This window comes from Budorcas taxicolor, chromosome 2 (assembly GCF_023091745.1).
Source record: "Budorcas taxicolor isolate Tak-1 chromosome 2, Takin1.1, whole genome shotgun sequence".
Lineage (NCBI taxonomy): Eukaryota > Metazoa > Chordata > Mammalia > Artiodactyla > Bovidae > Budorcas > Budorcas taxicolor.
Genome location: NC_068911.1, coordinates 170014629 through 170037733, shown reverse-complemented (window position 1 = coordinate 170037733; position 23105 = coordinate 170014629). Strand labels below are relative to the sequence as shown.

Below are 23105 nucleotides of genomic sequence, written 5' to 3'. Positions count from 1 at the left end.
TGATGCCCTGTGCTGACTCTCAGGGCAGGGCACTCAGCTCAGCTTCCGCTCCTGGAACAAACTGTGGAGACAGTGTTTGAGGTGCCAGTGGGGCCTCCAGCACCTGTGCCCCCTCTTTCACAAACCCAGCTTCTCTGGTGCCCTGGGGCGAGCCAGCTGGGGCCAACCGTTTGCCACCCGCAGGGTGGCGTTGGACCTGGAGACAGGAGCGATATAGCCTCTTAGCCGCCTCTGCATGTTGGCAATTGAAGGGGAAGTTCTGGGTTAGAAGTGGGGCGGGGTGGGGGAGGCCTGAGGACAGCTGGCTGGGCCCTTTAGTGACCGGCGTTTGTGGTTCACACACGGCCACTTCCCTGGGGATCCGGATCTCTCTAGAAGGCTGGTCTGGAATCGAGGCTGGCACACCCACTCAGGCCAGAACCAGAGTCTGTTTCTGCATTAGTGCCAGAACCAGCTGGAGCTTTACTGAAGAGTGGTTTCTGGGGCCTCTTTGCCTTTCTCCCCCCTGCTGAGGTCCTGGCACTCTAGTTCCCTGGACAGGCCTCCCGAACCTCAGATCCTCCCAAGGGCTGGGGCTCCCCTTCCCCCTCAGAAGGCGTGTGGGCTCCAGCTGCAAAGTCCCCACCCTGTCCCCAGAGCTCTCTAAAGGAAGGGAGGCCTTGCTGACCACCCCTACCCCCCAAAAGCTGCTCTTAAACCGTTTCCCCATGACAAAGGTCTGGCCTTATCTGAGGGAGACCCCTCTAGCGCTTCTTTGGGGACTAGAGATCTGGCTTCTCCATCTCTGCCTGATCAGGGACGTAGCTGGAAGCTTCACTCACTGAGAACAGAATCTGCCTCCCCAGGCACCCTGTGAAATGCAGCCTGGGCGCCCAGGCTGTGACAGGGGTAGCAGGAAGGCTCTGCCAGGAAGGAGTCCCAGAGGACGAGGTATGTCTGAGGTGGGTTGTGAGCTTCAGAAGGATGTCCTAGGCCAAGAGACCAGAACACACCAAGGCTCAGAGGCAAAACCAGCTGGTCGTGCTCCAGGAGCTGTGATGGGCTCTAGGGAGGGAAATGGGGGTGGGGTGTGTGGATGAGGCAGACCAGAGCCAGATCTTGTTGGGCTTCTCATAGCAACCACGACTCACAGCAGGACTGAGTGTTTTCTGAGAGACGTTTATTCTGTGTGTATGTGTTTTTTTTTTTTACCTCAGTCATTGCCAAGTGTGACAGAGGAAGCTCTGGACTGCAGCTGGAAAAGGAAGACAAGGAGGAAGGCGGGGCTTCCAGGGAGCTGCTGGCTACTTCTCCTTTCTCTCTGCTCACTCTTTTTCTTTCTCTTCTCTTCTCTGTCTGCTTTCGACTTGCTTGTGGACAGTATAGCCCAAAAAGGCCCCGATCTTGGCCATGAGGGCACTGCCACCGCTAGCGCCTGTAATGCAAACAACAGCCGAGTCCCTTGGAGCCCAGGCACCAGGCCCGGGAATCCAAATGTCGGGAAACAACGGGTCAAGTGTACCCTTTTTATTTCCAGCTAGAGGAACAGAGGCCCAGAGGGGACAGGACTCCTGCGAAGGGACTCCCGTCGCCACCCTCCCAACTTGCCATCTCAAATCCGAGATGAAAATGACAAAAATAAGAGCGCATTCTCTTCACGTCTGCGGTGGACACGCTGTGCTATTAGTAATGCTGACCGCCTCCTTGGTGGAGGCCTCAGTGGGAGCTGGTGGTTTGCAAGTGAGACATGTCAACCTTGCCAGTGCCATGTGTGACAGGACAACCTGTCACAACCCTGTGACGCGTGAGAGGACAGCCGTCTCACAGCACAGGACTGTTGCTGGGCTTGCCCACACCCTTCCTCTCCCACCGTTGGGGGTGTGGCTCGGGCTGTCTTCCCGCTGCCCGCTCCGAGAAGGGCCATCTTCTTGGGCTGCTTCTTTGGGCTTTTGTCATCCAGAACTCAGGGGAAGATGGAGGGGAAGGCAGAGGGGCAGTCTGTCAGGGGTGGTTTTTCTGAAGGATGTGGGAGGCCTCAGAGAGAGGGAGAGAGGGAAAAAGAAAAGACAGAGCTGGATGGGGAGACAGAGAGAGAAGTGAAAGCATGTTTTCCAGAAGCACCACCCTGTGCTCTGTGTCTGTCCCCTTCACGATGCTCAAGAAATGCAAGACCAGGCTGCGCATGAGATTGAATTGGGTCACCTCTCCCCGGTTCGTTGCCACTCTGATTTTCTGGGATGGATGAGATTCATAAAGTGATAAACTGAGGATGCCTATCCTGGTTAATGGGGAAACTGAGACTTGTGACTTGGCCAGAGCATCAGTGAGGCCTCCGGCGTTACAGGCTGAAAGCAAGAAGGCCTATTCACTGGGCTTGAATACTGGCAGTGGTACTAACTATATGGGAGAATTTGAGTCAATTCCTTAATCCCCAGGAGGGTGCCTCAGTTTCCCCACGGTGTGTAGAGCCGAGTTAGGCTGTGGAAAGGGCTCAGGGCAGTAAAGGAGGCCCCTGGCCTGGGTGTTCCCGCCTCCAGGAACCCTGCCCGGACTCACCCAGGCTCTGCAGCGTGGCCACCAGCCCCCCGGCCGGCACTCCGCCTCCGTTCGCCACGGCCGACCAGCTCATCAGTGAGGAGGCCACCGAGTTGGCGGCGATGCCGGTGCTCGCGAAGCCCAGCACGGGCAGTGCCGCGGCCATGAGTCCTGGAGGAAGAGGGGGGCGGTGGGTGAGGGACGCCGGCTGCAGGGCCCGTCCGCATCTTCCCACGCTCCCCTCGCTGCAGACCTACCGCCTCCGACGGCCATGTAAGTCACCATGCCCCAGAAGCTCGAGTCGCTGTTTTCCTCTGAGCGTCTTTTTCCGTCTGGAAGGAGAATGGACAAATTCCAGTGGGGAGCAAGGTCCCCTATTCGGTGCCCGAAGCTCCAGACCACCCGGACAGGTAGGACCACCATCCTCCCATTTTGGAGCTCCTCAATGAAGGATAGCGGCTTTTCCCAGGTCGCCAGGCCTGGCACAGAACTGGCTTGAATACATTTCAAGAGAACGGACCAACGGACAGAGAAGAGATTCGAACCTGGGACTTTGGCTACAGGGAGCCCCGCCCCCCCGCCGCCCCGCGCTGTCCATTGGAATAGCTCCTCACATTCAGAAGCATGCCTGGGTCTCTAAACGAGGGATCCTGAAACTCTCCGCTTTTTTATCCTTGGGTGCCCCAAGATCCTTACCTTCCTCCCCGCAGCAGCCGCAGGTGTACAGTAGCAGGTAGCACAGGAACAGCGATACCGCCTTCTGCCGCATGGTGGCGCAGCTCAAGGCTTTGTCACCGTATCTGGGTTAGGGGCAGAGGAAAGAGACGGTCCCCTTATTGGAACCACGCCCGTTCGGTGGTAATTCCCTTTCAATCGGAGGATGAGTCCACAAAAAGCAGCAGGATCCTCTGAACTGAGCCCAGGACCCCCTCTAAGGAGCCACAGGCTTTTCGTTTCCTCGCTGCACCAGCGGCGCTGATGTTTCTGCCACTCTATTAGTCGTGAGAATTACAGGAGAGAATCCTCTTCTGGTACTATGCCTGGCATGTACTTCACCAGAAGTCAGCTAGTATCCTTACTGTGGTTTTTGTAATTGGCTTTTTTTCTGGCTGTGTGACCTTAAGCAGGATACCTGGGACTTCTTTGAGCCTCAGTTTCCTTAACCCTAAAGTGGGGGTGTTAATAGAGCCTATTTTAGGGGGTGGCTGTGGGTTTTTGCAACTGTGCACCGCTGTATCCCTAGCGTTTAGAACAGTACCTGTCACATAGGATTTTCTAAACAATGGTTGTTGATAGATTTATTCTTCCAATGCATTGAATATTTATAGGCACCGCATACTGCCTCAGATTAACTTTATTTTTCAGAAAGCAGAAAGGGGTAAAGGAACTTGCCCAAGGTCACACCCAAATCCTGCAGCCTAGACACACACTCAAGACCGTCAGAATCCAAAACCTATGCTCTTTCCATTATACCACAAAATAGAAACACAGTTCCCTGCCCCCACCACAGTTTACCTTTAATGTGATCTTTGTTCATTCAATGTGTTTTCCTTGAAATAAAAACAAACAAGCAGAAATTCCCCCAAAACTTCCCCTGGACTGAACACTTACTCAGCACTTTATGGCACAAGGTTAATTATACCTATAACAACCTCATGAAATAGGTACCATTGTACTTAACCACATGTTATAAATAAGGACACTGAAGCTCAGAAAGGGGATACTTCCGAACCTACCCAGCTAGGAAGAAGCAGAGTCAAGATTTAAGGCCACAGTTAACTGATGCCACACCCACACTTTGAACATCTGCTTCCAATCACTTCATCTATCCTCCAAGATAAACTCACCATCACATTAGGTCCTATAATAAAGGGGTTTCAGAAATCATCCAGTCCTTTGGGCAGGTAAAGTAGCTTGATCCTCATTTTTACAGAACTGAAGCCCAGATAAATGAAGTGACAGGGTTAAGGCCACAGATCGCTGACACGGCACCTATAAGCTAAGTCTCATGACTCTTTAGGGGCTTGCAACCCAAGCCCCTAAAAGCCCACCAACCCATCCCTTCAGACCAGTCTTGGTCCAAGGCACTCAGGAGTGTAGCCTCCCTGAGGAATGGGCATTCTAGCTGTTATGGAATGAGGCTCCCAGGCAGGCAGCCTGGCAGAGGTTGGCAGCTTGACACCCACACCTTAGAGCTTCTGGGTTTACCTTGGAGGAGAGCAGAGAAGGAATCTTCCTGCCTGGATGGAGCCTGCTGCTAGAAGGGAACAGCAGTGAAGTAACACTCCTCAGGCTGGTTTTTTTTATAGCCCTTTCAGATTGCCTCTAAGTGGCCAATCAGCATCAGAGTTTCCAGTTTCGTTTTCCCGTTTCAGTTTCTCGCGCCCTGCGGCATCTTTTCTCCTCCCTTCCAGTTCTGCTCACGGACAGCATCTCTGCTGAGCTGCCTAGTGGCTAAAAGACGTAATTCAAGCTGGAGACTTTCTGAACAGCTCAAACAAAGTATTCAAAGCAGGTCAAACTAGACTGGGATCCACAGTCCTACTGGGCTTAGCCACTTAGACCACCAGTTCCTCCTAAGGCAGAAAGTCTCTCACAATTCAACTTAATTAATAATAATGCCTACCATTTGTTGAAGAGCTTCCCTGGTGGCTCAGAGGTAAAAAATCCACCTGAAATGCAGGAGACTTGGGTTTGATCCCTGGGTCGGGAAGATCCCCTGGAGAAGGAAATCACAACCCACTCCAGTATTCTGGGAATCCTGGGAAATCCCATGGACAGAGGAGCCTGGTGGGCTACAGTCCATGGGATCACAAAAGAGTCAGGCACGACTTGCATGCGTGTGTGCTCAGTGGCTTCAATTGTTTCCGATTCTTTGAGACCCCATGGACAGTGACTAAACAGCAAGTCATATATTGAGCACTTGCTGCACACAAGGGTCCAGGAAAGATATCCAATCTCACAACAGTCTTGAGAAGTACTGTCACTATTTATAATCGTGTTTTGCAGATGAGGAGATTAAAGCTTGTGGAAATGAAAGCATTCCATTGTTCTCTTAACCTGGCTGCTTCTGGCTGATGGGTATGTAGTAACACTAGTGAAGCCCATGTTCATGAGGCCATTGTCTCAGATCCTTTGCCATAAAATGGGTCTTCCTGCCCTGGGTATTGGATTGAGCATTCTTTCAACCTTTGGATGGTGATGACTGAAGAACTAGAATGCAACCCATATTTGGAGTAAATAACAATTCCAGGTTTTTTTCCAGTTTTTTTTTGGCTCCAAAATCACTGCAAATGAAATTAAATCACTGCAGCCATGAAATTAAAAGATGCTTGCTCCTTGGAAGAAAAGCTATGACCAACCCAGACCACATATTAAAAAGCAGAGACATTACTTTGCCAACAAAGGTCTGTCTAGTCAAAGCTATGGTTTTTCCAGTAGTCACGTATGGATGTGAGAGTTGGACTATAAAGAAAGCTGAGCGCGGAAGAATTGATGCTTTTGAACTGTGGTGTTGGAGAAGACTTTTGAGAGTCCCTTGGACTGCAAGGAGATCCAACCAGTCCATCCTAAATAAAATCAGTCCTGAATATTCATTGGAAGGACTGATGCTGTAGCTGAAACTCCGATACTTTGGCCACCTGATGTGAAGAACTGACTCATTGGAAAAGACCCTGATGTTGGGAAAGATTGAAGGTGGGAGGAGAAGGGACGACAGAGGATGAAATGATTGGATGGCATCATCGACTCAATTGACATGAATTTGAGTAAACTCATGAGTTGGTGATGGACAGGGAGGCCTGGTGTGTTTCAGTCCATGGGATCACAAAGAGTTGGACACGACTGAGCGACTGAACTGAACTGAACAATTCCAGTAAGGATGAATCATTTCCTCTCCAAGCTGGAAAGGGGTTGATGTAATTGACCTGTGCCCAGGTGACTGGCTGCTCTCCCTAACCAAAATTTCTGTGCAGCTGCCTGCTGCTGTCTGGTTGGCTAGTTGTTGGCTGTTGTTAGGTCAGCCTTGATGAAAGGGAGCCCAAGTTGTCAGGTGTATTCATAGCCTCCATCCTTGCCACCTGGGCCATCCTTTTATGGGTCTTTTGCAAAACAGCAGGGTAGCTAAGTTTAGAGGATCGCTGACATCCACAAGATGGGACATCTGACCCTTTGGTTGGAGAGCCTTGATGGTCTTTGGTGAGTGTTAGTGTGAGACACAGAGATCTGCATGCCTTGCACCCACTCCCATAAGTCCATCTATATGCCCCTTACCCTGACCTGCTTATCTCCGAAATCCCACCCTTCCTGTTCTGTGCTCTTGACCAACTAGCCAAACCATTTGCTAGTCAGTAGGAGTTAGTGTGTGTTTGTGCTTCAGCCCATCGCTTCCCACACACAAAGGGAATGACCAAGTATACTGCTTGGAGTTTTGCTCCCAGGGAGGATTGACTGCTGTCCTTTGGGGCTGCCCCTACCTGGGATTATAATAGAGTGGTCCATTTCCAGCTGGTGCCTATTCTGTTGCTGTTGTTCAGTCACTAAGTCATGTCCAACTCTTTTTGACTCTCATGGACTGCAGCACTCCAGGCTTTCCTGTCCTTCACTATCTCCCAGAGTTTGTTCAAGTTCATGTCCATTGAGTTAGTGATGCTATCTAACCATCTCATCCTCTGCTGCCGTCTTCTCCTTTCGCCTTCAATCTTTCCCAGCATCGGGGTCTTTTCCAATGAGACTGCTGTTTGCATCAGGTGGCCTAAGTACTGGAGCTTCAGTGAATATTTAGGGTTGATTTCCTTTAGGATTAACTGGTTTCTTCGGCCCTTAGCCTTATTTATGGTCCAACTCTCACATCTATACATGACTACTGGAAAAGCCATAGCTTTGACTAGACGGACCCTTGTCAGCAAAGTGATATCTTTGCTTTTTAATACTCTGACTAGGTTTGTCATAGCTTTCCTTCCAAGGAGCAAGCATCTTCTGCCTACAAGGATCTATCTGTAAAATATATTCTACTCTCTTCCTTCTTTATCAGTTGGTTGTAGGGAATCCTCCATGAGGCCATAGGTATGAGTTAAAGAAGTGTCAAATCCATAGAGTTAGATGTCATGGGAGTCTGAGATGTCTGTTCATTTGATTTACTCATGCCTCTGGATCCTTTGAGCATAGCCCTGAATGTACCACTTCCATCATGTTGGATTGCTGCTGTGCTCATCTGATAACATCTAGCTTTAGATATATAGCCACCTGACCTCTGGTGGTCACATGCTCAGTCACTACTGGGACCCAGAGACACAGAAGAACCTTTTTGTTCAAATGGACCACGGTAATTATGGCCTTGCTCCAGAATCCTAGGGGTCCTCATTCCAGCCCTTCTATCTGAGCTTTCAGAGACTCCCCACAGAAACTATATCCACCACGGATTCCTCCAGTAACACTGTCTCTGCAGGATCATATAATCCAAAGTGGCAGCATTGGCTGTTTTATGATCTGAACCTGCTATAAAGCCCTCTCGTGGTCTGGGCGCCACTCAAAATTGGCAGCTTTCCAGGTCACCTAATAAAGGGTTGGAGAAGTACTTCTAAGGGTGTATATTCCGACTTCAAAATCCAAAGAGCTCTCCACTGCTCTGGCCCAAAACTGCATTTTTCTAAGAGATGTGTGGGGTTAGATAACTGGCCCTGGCATGCCTCAGAAAACACTGAACCCCTAAAAATATTCCCAGTTGTAGTAGGACCGTGAATTTTCATGCAATTTTTCTTCTACTCTCTGGTGAATATGGTGCTTTCCATTTCCTGTTCATATCCAGTGAGTGAGCGTGATGTCACCCATATAGTGGACCAATATGATGTTCTGTGGGATCTCAAGGTGATCAAAGTTCCTGAAGACTATAGATAACAGAGAGCGGGTAAGCTAACAAAGCCCTCAGGGGAGAGAGTAAAGGTGCTTATTGTAGTATTGTGATGTAAAGGCAAACTAACTGCCTTTGATCATCTCTTCTCTGAATATTGAAATGAAAGCTTTTGCTAAATCAACAACCACACACACAAGTGCTGGAGTTGTGCTGATTTGCTCCAGTAAAGGTACCACATCCTGAAGAGCAGCTCTGATGGGGGCTATCACAAGATTAAATTCACAGTAGTCTATTCATCATCTGCCATGATCCATCTGTTTTCCTGGAGGCCAGACAGGTGAATTGAATGGGGATATGATGGGGAATCCAAGCTCAGCCAAAGTATTAGATCAGAAATAATACTGCACAAATCATCTGTAGGGCAGTGTGTGGTCAATTTTATGTGTCAACTTGGCTAGGCCACAGTACCCAGATATTTGGTCAAACGCTACTCTAGGTGTTGCTGTGAAGGTAGTTTTTACATGAGATTTACATTTAATCAGTGTACTTCGAGTAAAGCAGATTGTCTTCTATAATGTGGGTGAGCCTCATTCAATCAGTTAAAAGCCTTGGGAGGAAAAAAAAGACTGACTCCTCCTCGGAAGGGGGAATTCTGCCAGCAGTCTGCCTTTGGGCCCAGCTGTAACATCAATTCTTTCCTGACTGTCCGGGTGGCTAGTCTATCCTGCAGATTGTGGGCGTGCCAGCCTCCATAATTGCATGAGCTAATTCCTTAAAATAAATCACTCCCTTTCTATATATGTACACTTCCTATTGGTTCTGTTTCTTTGGAGAACCCTGACTAAAGCAGGGAGTTTCAGGAGCTTCTGCTTGGCTCTTCCTGTTATAATAGCCATTAATTCGTAGATCATGGAACCAATGACAGGATTCTGTCAGCTTCTATGGGACCCACTGGACTTAGACCAAACTCCATCTGCATCACTTGGCCTCCTTTACTCCCCACTCTAGCCAGAGAACTGTGATGGTGTTTTGTGTCAAGTTAGACTCCATTTCTTTAACAATCTTTTAAAATTCTGAATATTGTCCTTTTTCCAACACACAGTTATCCTGGCAAATGGCACCAGATTCCTTTGGGGAGGGAGTGGAGGAATATTTACTATATATAATTATGGCCTCACTGTAGAGTTGTTTCTGAAGGGAAATGGCCTCTCCTGTAGCCAAGGGGTTCTGGGTCTGAATTTAGATCTAGAATCTAGATGGTGGACTGTGGTGGTTTTCTATTGTAGCAGCTGATGTCACTCTTCTGCTTACCAGCTCTTGCTAAAAAATAAAAGCAAAAATAGAGGATCATTCATTGAGCTATCCATCCATCCCATCCCCATAATCAACTTGCCATAGATTCCTGCAGATTGAGGCATCCTTACTTTCACTCTGGCCTTGCTGCCCTTGACAGCAGTTATATTCACCTGATCTTGGATGCCGCCTCTGCCATTCTGGAATCCCAACGTACTATTGACGTTAATGATCCCAATTCTACAGCAGCATCTCTTACTCTTGATCCTAGGGTACCCAAAACAGTCGCCACTGAGCTACTCATAATTCTGTTGCCTCCTTTATCATGAACCCGTTAATGACTTAGTGCAGAGTGTCCTGTGGGCCCTCCTAGAGAATGTTGGTGCTGAGTTCTTAGATCTTACATTCCCACCTCCTTAAACTTTCTGACCTCTTCCTAAATATTCTACCAAGGACGTTCTAGAATCTTGACCTCATTTATTGTAGGTCATCATCCTGTTTTAATCAAGCACACTTGCAACCTATTAAGAAAATATTTTAATCATCTATTGCTGAATAACAAACCACCCAAAACTTAAAGGCTTAAAATGACAACAATTTATTATTTCTGACAATTCTGCAATCTGGGTTAGGCTCAGGTGAATGCTTCATCTGTTGTTTGCAGGTGTTGCTGGAGGTAGAATGTTCAGGATGTCCTTTTCATTCACAGAAATGGCAGCTCAGTTGGAATGGATGGAACATCTTGGCTGGTTAGGCATCTTTCTTTCTCAGTATGGTGTCTCTGCATGGCTAGCTCATACCTCCTCACAGTGTGAGTGTCTCCATGTGGCTGGATTTCTTACATGGCAGCTGGCATCCAAGAGGGAGGACATGGAAGCTGCCCGTCTTCTCAAAGGCCAGGTCTGAAACTGGATCAGTGCCACTTCTGCCATATTCTGTGGGTTACGGCAGGTCATAAGGCCAGTCCAGATTCAAGGAGGCAGAGAAATAGATGCCATTTTCTGATGTGAGGGGTGGCGTGTACATAAAGGGAGGGAAGGAATTGATGATGACTGCCTTTGTTGGATTTTTTTAAAACATTTGCTTATTTATTGATTTGGCTGGGCCAGGTCTTAGCTGTGGCACATGACATCTTCCACCTTCATCGTGGCATGTGGGGTCTCGTTGGTTGGCATACAGGATCTTAGTTGTGGCATATGGAATCTAGTTCCCTGACCAAGAATCCAATCCCAGCCTCCCTCACTGGGAATATGGAGTCTTATCCACTGGACTGCTAGGGAAGTCCCAATGGTTACCAGCTTCGGAAACTACCAGAGACCAGCTCAGGCATCCTTGCATGCAAATTAAAGCCTGATTTACTTGAGACTGGTCCATGCTGAGGGCTTCCCAGATGGCGCTAGTGGTAAAGAACGCACCTGCCAATATAGGAGATGTAAGAGATGGGGTTTGATTCCTGGATCGGGAAGATTCGCTGAAGGAGAGCATGGCAACCCACTCCCGTATTCTTGCCTGGAGAATCCCCATGGACAGAGGAGCCTGGCAGTCTACAGTCCATAGGGTCACACAGAGTTGGACGCAACTGAAGCGACTTAGCAGCATGGTAGTGCTGCAGTCCATGGGGTCACAAAGAGTCAGACATGACTGGGCGAGTGAACAACATGGTCCATGATGATGGATTCCCCATTAGCCAGTCTGATATTCTGCTATGCCTGCCTCCTACTGCCATGTCTAAAACTCCCAAGGCCACTCCCACATATGTTTTTGCTAGACCTTTTGGTTCCTTTGATTTGTAGCTTATTTTTCCTGGGTCAGCACTTAAATCTCTCCACTAAGGAGCTGCTAGGAACTGACTCCAGTTATTTGAGTGTGTGATGGGAATGACATTTGTATTGAAGAGAACAAATATCTTATGAGGGATCTGCTTCATGTGAGATTATTGTATAGTCTCAAGATAAAGAGAAGCTGTTATTCCTTAGCAAGAGGGCAGGAGCTGCTTCTGCCACCCAGGAGAATTTATGAGGTAAAGCGTCTTAGGTTAATCTACCCTGATGTTCCTAACCCAGGTCTCAGGGCCTTACTTTTTCCCTATCAGGACTTTGACACTGATATAGGACATCTACTGACACTGTACCTGTAGAGACATTTGCAACTCTGCCACTTAAAACGTGATTGGCTGTGCTTTTTCCCCATGTAGCCTTCCCTTCACCACAAGTGAAAGCTTTACTAATTGTGATGCCAACTGAAGGGCAAAGTTATTATCACTCCATTTGCTACCAGCAATGAGATCCCTCTTGCTTTCACATGGGTGAGAAATTCAACTACAAAATCACACCCAGAGGTCTGTTTTCTAGAACCTCTTCTGGCAGTAAATATCAGCCTGCATTCCTTAGAAAAATGGAGCCTGAATCAAAGATTGTATGTTAATGCTTCCTTGGGGTTTGTAATCCCAAGGAAGCAAAAGCAAGGGGCGAAAAGAGATGTGAAACAGAGAAGGAAGGAAAGAAATACAAGCTAAGTGCTTTACTTAGCTAGCTCGAGCTCCACAAAAATCAAGGTCAGTTGCTCGGTCACACGAATCTCTTCAGTGAGGTCACATGAAACCGGTGTGTCTTGGAATAGTCTATAGTAAGGAAGAAGTGTGAGGAGTTTATATGTCGGCAACGTTTCATTGTTTAGCCTCATGCTTGCCAACAGGGTCTTAACAGTCTGTGCTTTGGAATTGTATTAACTCCTTCCATCGGCCCATTGCTGGGAAAGCCAGAGCCTTCATAAGTCCAGTTGGGTCAGTCGTGAGTGCCAAAGCTTCTGGTGTTCCTACTGCAGCAGGCTTAACTGAGCTCATGCCAAAGGCTAGCGCTTGCCTCCTGATGATGCTGAGGCAGCCCATCAAGTTTGGGGATGAGGCAAGGATACAGACTTCTGGGAGACATCTAAACTGAATCTGTGCCGCTACAGGAAAGACTTTGGCATTTACTTAGAGATGGGAAGCTATTGGAGGGATTTGAGCAGAGAAGTGACATGTCTGAAAAGTTTTAACAGGATCACTCTGGCTGCCCAGGAAGGCAGGGACAGACGCGAGGGGACCAGTTAGGAGTCAGTTGCAATAATCCAGATGTATCCATCAGAGTTCCATCAGAGAAGCAGAACCATTAGGAACGATAAGAAGAAGGCATTTGTTAGAGGTATTTGACCATGTGCAATTATGGGTGCTGGTTACACAGTTTACGTACAGCTGTTGCTTGCGTATCTGATCGTGGGCTAGGAGTTAGCAGGTAAGTCCTAAATGATGGGTGTTCTGAAAGGTGGACATAAAATGGTGGAGGGCAAGGTCAAACTGGCACCATGAAGATGAATGGAATCTGTAGACCCCCCTCCCCCCATCTCTCTCTCCTTACCTCTACGTCTCCAATTTTGATGATGACCAGCAAGAGAAACTGGTGCCCTTCATCAACACTTCCTGGAGTTGGAGAAGCTGAAGGCAGAGATTGGGGCAGGAAGGGCGTGCTGGAGGAGCTGTGGCCCGGCTGCAGCCTCACACCGTTGGGGGAGGTGGGCAGCAGATCAGTGAAAACATGCATGAGCTGCGCAGCACTTGACCCTGTACTAACCGTCCAAACATAAGCATGGCCGCAGCTTCATTTCACCTTCTAGAGCCTGCCTAAATCTCCCTCTGGGGCTAATTGTCACCCAAAACTATACAAGGAAAGGAACTCTGGGAAACATAGTTGCAGCTTAGCTGAGTTGACATAATACCCACCACCCCAGAGGAGAAATGCAAATGGCTGGGGCCACAGTCGGTTGGATAGCATCACTGACTCTATAGACATGAGTTAGAGCAAGCTCTGGGAGTTGGTGATGGACAGGGAAGCCTGGTGTGCTGCAGTCTATGGGGTTGTAAAGAGTCGAACAGGAGTGAGCAACTGAACTGAGTCTAACTGGGCCAGAGTTTTGACAACAGGGGTGTGAGAAGTGCTTGAATTCTGAAAGTATCCTGACTATCCCTCACTGTCTGAATCTATTTGGTTTCTGAGCTTGGATGGTAAGTTCTGATGTGATAGTAGTCATGTCACCTTGAGTCTGATGAGGGAGAAATAAAAAGGTTCACCACCCACTTCTACAGGGCCTGGGACAATGCTGTAAATGGAAGCTCACCTCCCTGATGTCTAAATATTTAAAAACTCTAAATCAAGACAAAAATCTATTATTTAAGGCATCTTCTATCCTCATACTTCAACAAACATAGTTTCATAATGAAAAAATGAAAAAAAATGGAAAAACTATGTTTTTTATATGACCAATAGCTTATTAAAATGACTAAATTATCATAGTACATATCTGGGTGTTCTACTGATGGACTGGAAACACTTAGATGAGAAATAAAAAATATATATATACACAATTAATAAGTTATTAGGTATTTATTCCATATGAGAAAGGCTTCCCTGGTAGCTCAGCTGGTAAAGAATCTGCCTGCAATGTGGGAGACCTGGGATCAATCCCTGGGTTAGGAAGATACCCTGGTGGGGGGCATGGCAACCCACTCCAGTATTCTTGCCTGGAGAATCTACATTGACAGAGGAGCCTGGCGGGTTACAGTCCATTTGGTCGCAAAGAGTCAGACCCGACTGAGCGACTAAGCGCACAGCACATATAAGAAAGAAAAAAAGAAGAGGAGGAGGGCTTAGCCCTCACAGCTAGGTCATGGTACTGAACATAAGTGACCACACTGAATACCAGTCTCAGACGAAGGTACTCTGAGACCATGATTAAATGAGACAAAACAAGGCCACTTTATGTTTTGTCTAAGCATAGCCAACAGTCACTGTGCCATCCATAAAATATCAAACAACCCCCTTAGCTACAATGAGTGACTGCTGCTGCTGCTTGGTCTCTTCAGTCGTGTCTGACTGTGCGACCCTGTGGGCTGTAGCCCACCACACTCCTCTGTCCATGGGGATTCTCCAGGAAAGAATACCAGAATGTGTTGCCATGCCCTCCTCCAGGGGATCTTCCCAAGCTAGGGATCGAACCTGGGTCTCTGCATTGCAGGCAGAGTCTTCACTGCTGATCCACCAGGGAAGTCCGAGTATACTTCTTACCAACTAGTTTTACCCTTGTGCTAGTCTCCTCCTTCTATAGGTCAAATTTGTACCCCCAACCACAGAATTGCCTTTGCTTTCTGACATCTAATCTGAAGCAATCCCTCACTTTCTCAGACCTTCCCCCAAGTCATTCAACCCGGGATCCTATAACAGGATCCTAACACTCTCTGAAACGTCCCATGATTTCCAGTGGTATGTGTTCTCCCTCACTGCTGGGAGTTATAAATCCAACTTGTTTAACTACAGATCTGTTTCTGGGGGACTGAAGGGTACCAGCGCACCTAGAATGTATTTTTCTTGATTTTGTTTCAGCCAAATTACTAACAATTTTTCACAGTCAAAATTTTCACATAGGGCTTCCCTGGTGGTCTAGCGGTTAAGAATCCACCTGCCAGTGCAGAGGACATGGGTTTGATCCCTGGTCCAGGAAGAGCCCAAATGTTGAGAAGCAACCAAGCCCATACAGCACAACTACTGAGCCCACCTGAGGCAACTACTGAAGCTTGCAAGCCTCAGGCTGTGGTCCAAAGCAAGAGAAGCCACGGCACCACAGTGAAGAGCACCCCCTGCTCGCTGTAACTAGAAAAAGCTGGAGCACAGCGATGAAGACCCAGTTCAGCCAAAAATAACTAAGTAAACCTTTCAAACTCTTTTTCACATAATCTGTGTTTTGCCGACAGCATTTGGAAACTATAACCTGCGGGTCAAATCAAACCTGTTGCCTGTTTTTGTAAATAAAGTTTTTTCAGATCACAGCCACATTAATTCATTTACGTATTGTCTATGGGGGCTTTCTTGCTACAGTGCAGAGTAGTTACGACAAAGACTGTAACGACCAACAAGGCCTAAAGTATTTACTCTCTGTCCCTATATAGGAAAATTTACTAACTTCTGAGCTAAAGAATTAAAGTTAAAATGTAATTGTTTTCACATAAATGCTGGAGAGGGCATGGAGAAAAGGCAACCCTCCTGCACTGTTGGTGGGAATATAAATTGATATAGCTACTATGGAGAACAGCCACTATTTTCAAATGTAATCAAAAAGGATACAGGTATACCAGTGTTCATTGTAGCACTATTTACAATAGCTAGGACATAGAAGCAACCTAAATGTCCATTGACAGATGAATGGGTAAAATAGTTGTGGCATATATATATAATGGAATATTACTCAGCTATAAAAAGGAATCCACTTAAGTCACTTCCAATGGGGTGGATGAACCTAGAGCCTATTATACAGAGTGAAGTATATCAGAAAGAGAAAAACAAATATTATATATTAATGTATATGTGTGGAATCTACAAAGATGGCACCGATGAACCTATGTGCAGGGCAGCAGAGACACAGACATAAAGAACAGGCCTGCGGACACAGCTGGGGAAGGAGATGGTGGGACAAATTGAGAATAGCATTGAAACGTATACATTACTATGTATAAAATGGCCAGTGGGAATTTGCTGGATGACCCACAGAGCTCAAATCTGATGCTCTGTGACAACCTGGGAGGGTGAGATGGGGTGGGAGGTTTAAGAAAGAGGGGACATATATGTACCTATGGCTGATCCATGTTGATGTATGGCAGAAACCAATACAATATTGTAAAGTAACTATCCTCCAATTAAAAATAAATAAATTTTTAAAAGAAAATATAAAATAATTAAATTAAAGTGTAATTATTTTCAGAACACACAAATTTGCATATATTTTCATTAAAATAACTAAAATAAATATGAAAATTTTAAATTAACATTTTCTTATATATTTAACTTTTAAAAAATTACTCCAGAAGATTTAAATCATAAATACAAATAAAAAAGCAAGCTATACCTATTAATATAACATTTTAAATCAAAATTGAAAGCTGATACATTTCGTTTTGGAAGATTTTTATCAAATCTTTTTCTTTTTAAGAAAATTTCTACCATTTTACTGTGCAGTATCTGTGAAAATGCTAATAGAAAGAACTGGTACTATGCTTCACATATGATCTAGACCTATCTATATATACAGATGACTAATAAAGTAAAAGTCGTGTCTGACTCTTTGCACCCCGTGGACTATACAGACCATGGCATTCTCCAGGCCAGAATACTGGAGTGGGTAGCCTTTCCCTTCTCCAGGGGATCTTCCCAAACCAGGGACTGAACCCAGGTCTCCCTCACCGCAGGTGGATTCTTTACCAGCTGAGCTATGAGGGAAGCCCAGATGAGTAATATGACTTGTTTAGTTGGAAAACTTCCCTTTGCTGCCATGCGCAGCTGTTGTGCTTGCTGAGGTTATTTATGAGGACCTCTCGTTTGGAATTGAAACTGGAAGAGATGCAAGAAAATGGACACTTGGGCACTACTGGTAAATAATGTTTTGTCATGCAAGGATTTATGACTACATTCATGCTATCAGAGAGAAAGGATCTGGCAAGTCAACCGATTTGGTGTTTCTCTTGCATAAGTTCTTCTAACTCTCAGTCTTCCCCAGACTTTGAAGCAGTGTCTGTCTTTGATGTTGGCAGGAACACAAGTTGTAAACCTTACAGCAATCAACACCGTCAACTTTTATTTTGAGGACATAGGGCAAGAGATTTTAGAAGCATTCCCTGGGGACTGAATGGCGCTAGTCCTAGAGCAGATATTTATGATTATAAGTTGTCCTGTGCCAGTGCTGAACTTCAGAACCTGACAATCAGAGGCACTTGTATGTTCTTTATTTGATGTGTGTGTGTGATATATGCATGCGTGCATGCTGAGTCACTTCAGTCTCATCTGACTCTGTGACCCTGTGGACTGTAGCCCACCAGGCTCCTCTGTCCATGGGATTCTCCAGTCAAGAATACTGGACTGGGTTGCCATGCCCTCCTCCAAGGGATCTTCCCCACCCAGGGATCGAACCTGGATCTCCTGCAGCTCCTGCACTGCAGGTGGATTCTTTACTGCTGAGCCACTGGGGAAACCTGGTATATATGTAGGGCCTCCTAAAACATAGGACCTAGGTCTAAGGATGGCTGTAGTTGTAAAGGCTCAGATACTGAAGGACACTTCTAAATATTTATCTGTGTCTTTTTGGCTTCTGAGTTTGGAGAATAGGAATGCAACTAGTGAGGGATACCTAGCATTTACTGACAGACCAGCTGTAAGATATGAGAAAAAGAGGAGTCAAGGATGACATTTTTGACCCAAACAACTGGGAAAATTGAACTGTTGTTAACTGAAAGGGGGAAAACTCCCAGGACTCTATCCTTTTCCTGCTGGTTGAACCCCACGCGAGCCAGCCTCAAGCACACAGACAGGGGAAGGAACCTGGGTGCCTGCGTGACAACAGGGAGCACGGCCACCAGATGACCTGGAGTGTGAGTCCTTTGACCACGACCGTCTTAGTTAGTCCAGGCTGCTACAGCAGAAGGCCATAGACTGGGTGGCTAGTCAACAAGAGAGATTTATTTCTCCCAGTTCTGTAGGCTGGGGAGTCCACAACAAGGGGGTGGCAGATTCAGTGCCTGATGAGGACATGTGCTTTCTGGGTCCTCACACGGTGAAAGGAGCCAGGGAGCGCTCCAGGGCCTCTCTTAAAGGGGCACTAATCCCTTTGGTGATGGGGTAGCCTCTTGAGCTAACCACCTGTCAAAGCCTCTACTTGCAAATAACTATCACATTCCAGATCAGGTTTCAACATATGACTTTTGGGAGGACATATTCAGTCCATTACAATTATATAAGAGAAAAAGGAACTGCCATCTTGTTCAAGGTGCTGAGTGATTGTTCATTCTCCTTGTAACAGCAGCCCAGGCTTACCCTAGGTCCCCACACCCAATCCAATCCGGGAGCAGTAGAAAAGGAATAGCTGATGGATGTGACTCCCTGTGCTTGAGGGTGGCACAGGGGACAGTGGCACATTTTCTGTGGTAGCCTTGAGCAGAGTAGGTGTGGCAATGTTGTTGGCAGACATGAAGAGGAGGACATGGCAGCAAGCCACATGGACGATGACACCAGATGGGAAGGGCCAGGTTAGGAATCGAAAGTCAAAGTGTTAGTTGCTCAGATGTGACTGACTCTTTGCAACCCCATGGACTATAGCCCACCAGGCTCTTCTGTCCATGCAAAGGTCATGAGGAAGGAGGCCTGACAATACGCAAAGGCGGGATCAAGCCTCAGGGGTCCTCCTGGAAATTCTCCAGCATCTACCCCCAAAACCAGAGTCTGCCTACCTTACTGCATTATGCTTTCACTAACACTGCTGACATTACAGGGGGCTATCCCCCACCACCTCTCTCTGAAAAGGAGTTAACTTAGGACTCCAGTTAATAAATCTCCTGGGCGTGACAAGAGTGTTTCAGTCCAAAAACTCCTCTGATGGTTCTCTAGCCTACCTGACAGGTTTGTCTGGCTACATGTGATTGTTCACAGCCTCCCAACTGTGAGAGGCACGAGATGCTTTAAACTTCCTAAAAACAGATTCTTTTGAGAAGTTAGAAAATTATTAGTATAGTATTAGCGAGTTAGTTAGAAATTATACCAGTGGAGGGTTTCATTGTTGAGCCAATACTTGCTGCTAAGCTTCCATATCCCTTGCCCCTTATACACATGAATATAACTAGCATATAGGAGAAATAAGTATTAACCTTGATATTAATCACGTTAGACCTTAGGCTAAATTCTTTGATTATAGCCCATTGCACCTTTACCCTGTAGGAATGCAACTTAATCTGGTGCCTTCGGAGGGTGGTGCCTGACTTAAGAAAAATCACCTTTGGAGAAAATAAGTTTTCTGGTTGACTAATCATCATCAGAAAGGATCATAAAATGTTAGCAGGCCTCTTGGCCAGAAGATGATGTAAATCACCTGAGAACTTTGTATATCGGAAGGAATACAGAAAGAAAGTGTGGTTTCAATAAGGGTCAGGACTGCTGACCCTGAGTGACTTCGTATTTTCCATTTATCTCTATGTATAACAAAAAGTATAAAAGCGGACCTGGAAAATAAAGAAAAGGACCAGTTCCTGGAAAGACTGGATTCCCCCGTGTGGTCTTTTCTCATTCTCTTCTTTTCTGGCTGAATTCCCATCTGGAGCGCGGAGGCTCGCCAAGCCTACTAACTTTGCCTGGGCTTCTAAGATCTGAACGGGGGGACACTTTGTGTCTCCACTCCTTCGGGAGACCAGGAAGACGCCTGTGGCCTACGTAGGTGGTGCAAACCCCTTGTCTTGGGGTTTTATTGGTTCTCTGCGTAAACCAAGTTATTCAGCCTCTTTTCTCCACTTATTTTCCTACTACACTATTTCTTCCTAATCTCTCTCTATACCTTTAATTAATTAAACAATTAATCTTTAGACGCCGACGCCATCCCCGCTTCGAACTACCCTGGATCCACTGGGGCTGGACCCCGGCAGGGAGGCCTGGTGTGCTGTGGTTCATGGGGTCACAAAGAGTCAGACATGACTGAGTGACTGAACTGAACTGAATATAGAAATTAAATTATGTTACATGTCAATTATATCTCAATAAATTTTTAAAATTAGCTTTTAAAAAAATTAAAATTCAGTTTTTAGAAAAGTTTTATTTCTGAGTTTGTGGATCAAGAATTTACACCTGATAACAGAAGCCAGTTTCAACTTTTATCAACTCCCTCTCTTCCAGCCTGGACCTACACCACCTCCTTAGCATGAAGATTTTCAGGAGACTGTGAATAGGAGGCAAGCAGTGACATTCTAGGAGAGCTGACCTCATTGAAGCTAAGTGTCCCCTCTCGTGTACTTCCATAATACCCTAAGCACAGCACAATTCAGACATCCATTATTCTGTTTATGGTTATTCCCCCCACCCTTTTCTTCTGTTAGTGTGAACAATCCTGCTAGAAATATTCTCTTTTCTTACTGCTCCCACAGGGACAAATCCAAAGACACAAGGAGGGAGACTCGATAAAGGAAAGAAGGGATAAAGTTTGACCAGCTAGACATTCAGCAAACACAGGTGTGTGTTCAGATTAGTTCAGGAAGCATCAGTCACTGCCCTCACTTCCCTGGTGGCTCAGCTGGTAAAGAATCCATCTGCAACGAGGGACACCTGGGTTCAATCCCTGGGTTGGGAAGATCTCCTGGAGAAGGGCATGGCAACCCACTCCAGTATTCCTGCCTGGAGAATCCCCACGGACCAAGGTGCCTGGAGGGTTACAGTCCACGGGGTTGCAAAGAGGTGCCTGGAGGGTTACAGTCCACGGGGTTACAAAGAGTCAGACACGACTGAGTGTCTAAGCACAACAACAGCTGATGACACTGTTGAGTGAGGTCTCCCTGCTTTCCTCTGGGCTTTGGTGAAACCACTCTCATCTCTGAACTCTCTTGCTCATGGCTCCTTTGCAGACATCTCCTCCTGACCAGAGCTCTGTTGGATGACCTTCCTCTTGACTAAGGAAGGAGCACTGCTATCTTCTCTCTCAAGGCTTCCAAGGTAATACCATCCAGTCTCCAGGCATTCAATACCACATATATGTGGATCATTTTCCCCCAAGCTGTGGTCATCCCAGGTCTCCCCTCTAGAGATATACAGACTAGAGCCACTGACTACACAATGTCCCCCTCTGGTTGTCCCATTGACATTTAGAACCTACTATGTCAAAAACATAACATTCACCATTCAGAAAACGAAGATCATTGCATCTGGTCCCATCACTTCATGGCAAACAGATGGGGAAACAGTGTCAGACTTTATTTTTGGGGGCTCCAAAATCACTGCAGATGGTGATTGCAGCCATGAAATTAAAAGACATACTCCTTGGAAGGAAAGATATGACCAACCTAGATAGCATATTCAAAAGCAGAGATACTACTTTGCTAACAAAGGTCTGTCTAATCAAGGCTATGGTTTTTCCAGTGGTCATGTATGGATGTGAGAGTTGGACTCTGAAGAAAGCTGAGTGCTGAAGAATTGATGCATTTGAACTGTGGTGTTGGAGAAGACTCTTGAGAGTCCCTTGGACTGCAAGGAGATCCAACCAGTCCATTCTAAAGGAGATCAGTCCTGGGTGTTCTTTGGAGGGACGGATGCTAAAGCTGAAACTCCAGTACTTTGGCCACCTCATGCGAACAGGTGACTTATTGGAAAAGACTCTGATGCTGGGAGGGATTGGAGGCAGGAGGAGAAGGGGACGACAGAGGATGAGATGGCTGGATGGCATCACTGACTCGATGGACGTGAGTCTGAGTGAACTCCGGGAGATGGTGCTGGACAGGGAGGCCTGGCGTGCTGTGATTCATGGGGTCGCAAAGAGTCAGACTAGACTGAGCGACTGAACTGAACTGAACTGAATGTCAAAAATAAAACTCCTGGGAATTCTCTGGCGGTCCAGTGGTTAGGACTTCTAGCTCCCACAGCCAGGTGCCCAGGTTTGATCTGTGGTTGGGGAACTAAGATCCCACAAGAGGCAAATTGTGGCCAAAGAAATATAATAATAGGGGGACTCAAACCAGGACTCTGTAACCACCTAGAAGGGTGGGATGGGGAGGGAGGTGGGAGGTAGTTTCAAGAGGGAGGGGACATACCTATGGCTGATTCATGTTAATGTTTGGCAGAGACCAACACAATAAAGCAATTATCCTTCAATTAAAAATAAATAACTTTAATTATTTATATATAAAACTCTTGGCTTTGTCTCTGAAACCTGTTCTTCTGGTCTTTCCTTTTGCTGGAAATGATTCTATCATCCACATACAACCGGGCACATAGACTATAATCTCTCCCTTTCTCTCACCACCTCCTAAATCCGGTCCATCTCTAAGTCCTATTGACTCTATCTTCAAAATGTATCTTGACTCTTTTCACTTATCTCCACTTCAAATCTGTCATCATCACCTCTTACCTGGATGACTGCCATAGCCTCCTCAGTGACCTCTGTGCATTTACGCTGGCCCCCACAGTCTAGTCTCGGCACAGAAGCCAGGAAAATCTTCAAAAAGGAGAATTCTGTCACTTTTCTGCTTAAAAACTGCCTATGAGTTCTTTCGTATTATACTTGTGCTGCGTTTTGAGAAAAAAATCATATCCATATCAAGGTTTACAGGGTTTACACATCTGGCCCCTGATGACTCCTGCTGACCTCTCTACTTGCCTTCTGTCCTACTAAGCTCCAGTTATACTGGCCTCTCCTCCATTTCTTGGAAATGCCAAGCAATATTCTACCTCAAGATCATAACCTTTCCTTCTGACCAGAACATTCTTGGCCAAGTCATATGTCTAAGTCCTCAAACTTCAGACCTTGGCATCTCTTCAGAAAAAATTTCCCTGACCTCTTCTCTACCCATGTGACTCCTCCTTCCTTTCCCCCTCAATTTTGTTCTTTATCCCTCCAGCGTTTGTGT

At 46.5% G+C, this 23105-nt stretch overlaps 1 protein-coding gene across 1 annotated transcript; it reads right to left on the bottom strand.

The window, feature by feature from the left end:
• Nucleotides 1-1156: 1156 nt before the first annotated feature.
• On the bottom strand, nt 1157-4790 carry IFI6 (interferon alpha inducible protein 6). Its single transcript, XM_052635876.1, has 5 exons — nt 4723-4790; nt 3211-3314; nt 2772-2846; nt 2536-2685; nt 1157-1414 (listed from the first exon to the last, which is right to left on the bottom strand). The coding sequence occupies exons 2-5, from the start codon at nt 3281-3283 to the stop codon at nt 1305-1307; spliced, it is 408 nt and encodes a 135-aa protein (XP_052491836.1). The 5' UTR covers nt 3284-3314; nt 4723-4790; the 3' UTR covers nt 1157-1304.
• Between the last annotated feature and the right edge of the window lie 18315 nt (nt 4791-23105).